We start from the raw sequence: 4,212 nt of genomic DNA on the forward strand, positions 1-4,212 counted from the left end.
GTGTAGGTGCGCCTCCTGAGGCTTCGATGAATTAATGAAAGAGATTTAGAGGCACACGAACGTATAATAAAGATTATCAAAAAGGAAAGTATTTACAATGGAATATTAAACTAGGGAAAAGGAAGGAAATGAGTTTCGCGCAATGGATAGAGTTCTGTTCAGGACCGCGTCGCCGGAAGGAATGTCGCTCCGCTTCTCGACTGGCCTTCTGGGCAATTCAAATGAACTCGAATACGCCGCGCAGTTCCACGCGCCGGTGTGCAGATGTTTACAGTATTGCCAACACGTGGAACCGACTGCGGCTAGCGGGGTAATGGCTTATCTGGACGCTACACTACTCCCCGCCGAGACCATTGCCTGCTATGGTCGATAGTGATCTGGAAATCTTACATATCGTCCACTTCGCGTCATTCTGACGGTGCTCGGTTCAGGCTCTGGTATTGTTGATGCTTGATGGCTGTTGGATGTGTCCTCATCTATAGTGTCGCTGGTCATGAAGGCCGGCTTCAGTCGATCGATGGTCACGGTGTTCGGCTTTCCATTTAAAATGATTCGAAAGGTCTTGTCACGTCTCTCGAGGACCTTGTACGGGCCTGAGTACGGGGACTCTAGCGATCTCTTCGCGTGCCCTTGTCGAAGAAAAACGTACTCGGCCGTGCTCAACTCTTTCGGGATGTAAAAAGGTTTCTTCGAGTGATGACTGGCCGGGACTGGGTTGAGTTTTCCAATGTGGTCACGAAGTCTGGCTGCGAAGTCCGTGTAGTCGACCGTAGTGCCCTTCGTAGGCGTAAAGAATTCGCCAGGTAGGCGTAGAGGTTCCCCGTAGACGAGCTCTGCTGCTGAAGCTTGTAAGTCGTCCTTCCAAGCGCTGCGGATGCCCAGCAGCACCAAGGGTAAGGCTTCAGCCCAGTGCGTATTGGAGTGGCACATGATTGAGGACTTGAGCTGGCGGTGGAGTCTCTCAATGATCCCGTTGCAGGCCGGATGATAGGATGTGGTAGGCCGGTGCTCTGCCCGAGGATGGATGACAAGGTGTGGAACAGCTCGGACTCAAACTGCCTGCCCCTGTCTGTGGTGATTTTGACAGGGCAGCCGAAGCGGGCGACCCAGCCCGCGATGAAGGCTCGCGCGCAGGTCTCCGCTGTGATGTCAGCCAAGGGGTAGGCCTCAGGCCAACGGGTGAAGCGATCAATGACCGTCAAGCAGTATCTGTAACCACAAGAAAATGGTAATGGCCCTACTATGTCCATGTGGACATGTGAAAAACGAAGTGATGGTGTATGAAATGATGATATGGGTGATGACGTATGACGTGAAATTTTGTTTCTCTGGCAATCTGTGCATTCTCTCGCCCAACGGCGACAATCTCTGCGTATGTCGGGCCAGACGAATCGTTGCGTCACCAATTTGACAGTTGCTTTTGCACCTGGATGGCTCAAACCGTGCAATGAGTTGAAAGCTGCACGACGAAAGGCTTGAGTAAGGTAAGGTCTTGAATTACCGGTGGAGATGTCGCAATAAATTTCGAAATTATTTTCAAAAGATTTGATTTTCTTGAGATTCAATGAAGACGATGATGATGATGATGATGAGTCAACTTGAAGAAGCGCTTGCAGTTCAGGATCTTTATCTTGAGCGCGTGCAAGGCTTTCGTAGTTGATTGACCCATTTATTTCTTCTACTCTTGAGAGTGCGTCTGCAACAACGTTATCTTTTCCCGCTACGTACCGTATGTCCGTACTAAACTGTGAGATGAAGTCTAAGTATCGGAACTGTCTCGGTGAGCATTTGTCTCTAGCGGTGGTGAATGCAAACGTCAAAGGTTTATGATCCGTATAGATGATGAAGGGTCTGGCCTCGACCATGTGACGAAAATGTCTGATAGCGTCGTATATAGCCAGCAGTTCTCTGTCATACGGACTATACTTCTTTTGAGCAGGATTCAGTGGTCTTGAAAAGAATGCTAGTGGTTCCCAGGCTTCCGGTGCTGCGCGCTGCTGTAAGACTGCGCCGATGGAAACGTCTGAGGCGTCAGTGTGGATAGCGAGCTCGACGTCTGTCAGCGGATGAGCGAGAAGAGTGGCTTGAGAGAGAGCTTGCTTACATGACTCGAATGCATGCATCATGTCTTCTGTCATCTCGATCTCTTGCGTTGGCTTCTTCTTCGGACCGGACAGTACGACGTTCAAGGGCGCTTGCAAAGCTGATGCACCTGGTACGAACCTTCTGTAGAAGTTGAACATGCCCAGGAATCGTCTGAGTTCCTTGACATTCTTGGGTACAGGGTAGTCTTGGATTGCTTGTACCTTAGACTGCAGCGGACGGATCCCCTCTGCGGACACTTCATGGCCAAGAAAGGTGATGTTCGTTACACCAAACTCACATTTTGCAGTGTTGATGAGGATACCATACTCTGACAGTCGACGAAATAGTTGATGGAGATGTTGGTGATGCTCTTCTGCGTTTCGAGAGAAGATCAGAATATCGTCCAAGTATCCATAGCAGAAATCCAGACCTCGCAGCGCTTCGTCCATGAAACGTTGAAACGTTTGAGCTGCGTTCCGGAGACCAAACGTCATGTATGGAAACTGAAACAGGCCAAAAGGTGTGATAATGGCTGTCTTCTTGATGTCATCCGGATAAACTGGGATCTGGTTGTAGGCTTTGACAAGATCAACCTTGGAAAATATTGTACTCCCGGCGAGTTGCTGCGTAAAGTCTTGAATATGTCGGATCGGGTACTTGTCTGGAATCGTACGCGCATTAAGGGCACGGTAATCGCCGCATGGTCGCCAGCCGTCATCTTTCTTGGGTACTAGATGAAGCGGAGAAGACCATGGACTCTCAGACTGACAAGCTGTACCGTTCTGCAGCATATCCTCGAACTCCTTTTGTGCGATCTTCAGGCGATCCGGAGGAAGGCGTCGGGGCTTACTTGCAATCGGCGGGCCAGGGAGTGTGCGTATATGATGCACTGTATTATGCTTGGGTACCTTTGGTGTACCTGAAGGTCGGGTGATGTCGGGATACTGACGTAGGATCTCGTGGTACTTGGATTCCCCTGACATCACCTTCACTGACGAGATGTCTTCGGATGTACCTTGGGTTGGTACTGCAGCGGAAAGAGTAGTGTGGCCATCTATAATGCGTTGTTTTCTGCAATCAATCATAATATTAAAGAAGGACAAAAAATCAACACCAATGATGGGTTTAGCAACGTCTGCCACAACGAATCTCCAATTAAATGCTCGCCGCAAACCCAAGTCAAGTTTCAGTTGCACCGAACCGTAGGTAGATATAACTGAGCCGTTCGCCGCTGTTAACTCGTAGCTGCTCTTAGGTCGGTTGCCACTGAGTGACGTGCGCGGGTATACACACAAATCCGACCCGGTGTCTACTAGGAAGAGAACTTTCGAGGAACGGTCCATTACGAAGAGGCGGCCCGGTTTGGTATGGCAGTCGTTAGCCGCTACTTCCGGCTGCCGTTGAAGTTTTCCGACCCAGGGTAACTGCAAGGCCTGGTACAGCGAGTAGAGTTGTCTCCAAACCTGTAATGGTACCAGCAGATGGACGGGTCTCTTGGTTTCGACGCAGACCGTGACCGCGCTTGACGTCCGACTGGAGTTTTGTTGCGGGAATTAAAACGCGAGCGCGATCTTGAGTGCGGTTGTCTACTACTGAACTGCGCTTTGAGCGAAGCAATTTCCGATGTTAGTTCTGCCATTTGCTTTGCCATTGCCACGAAATCTGAATTTGAAAAATTTTTGCTGTCACTGTCATTTTTTACGGAAAATATTTGCGGTTCTTGTGGTACAAGATCGTGCACTTTGTCAGCTAAATCCGCGAGTTCATCTAGCGTTGAATTTGGCTGCGATGCGATTACGACCTGTAAATTTTTCGGTAACCGGCTTGACCATACGGTGCGCAAAAAATCATCCGTCACTGAAGTTCCAGCCAAAATGCGCAGCTGGCGTAAAAATTGGGATGGTTTCCTATCGCCCATTTGCTCACCTTGTAATAATTGCAGCGATTTCTTTTCCTGCGACAATGACAATCTTGAAATAAGCTCGGTTTTCAATTTGACGTATCGGTTTTCGGCCGGCGGAGAATTTATGATATCCTTGACTTCTACCGCGTATTGATGTTCCAACTGACTAATTACATAATTGAATTTTGTAGAATCAGCCGTTATTCCCGACAAAGAAAATTGCG

General features: G+C 49.0%; 1 protein-coding gene across 1 annotated transcript; it reads right to left on the reverse strand.

Annotated features, from left to right (window-relative positions):
• Positions 1 to 328: 328 nt before the first annotated feature.
• On the reverse strand, positions 329 to 1,010 carry LOC141435301 (uncharacterized). The gene has a single exon (XM_074098002.1). The coding sequence runs from the start codon at positions 928 to 930 to the stop codon at positions 361 to 363; it is 570 nt and encodes a 189-aa protein (XP_073954103.1). The 5' UTR covers positions 931 to 1,010; the 3' UTR covers positions 329 to 360.
• Positions 1,011 to 4,212: the final 3,202 nt, after the last annotated feature.

Source organism: Choristoneura fumiferana, chromosome 14 (assembly GCF_025370935.1).
Source record: "Choristoneura fumiferana chromosome 14, NRCan_CFum_1, whole genome shotgun sequence".
NCBI classification, from domain to species: Eukaryota; Metazoa; Arthropoda; class Insecta; order Lepidoptera; family Tortricidae; genus Choristoneura; species Choristoneura fumiferana.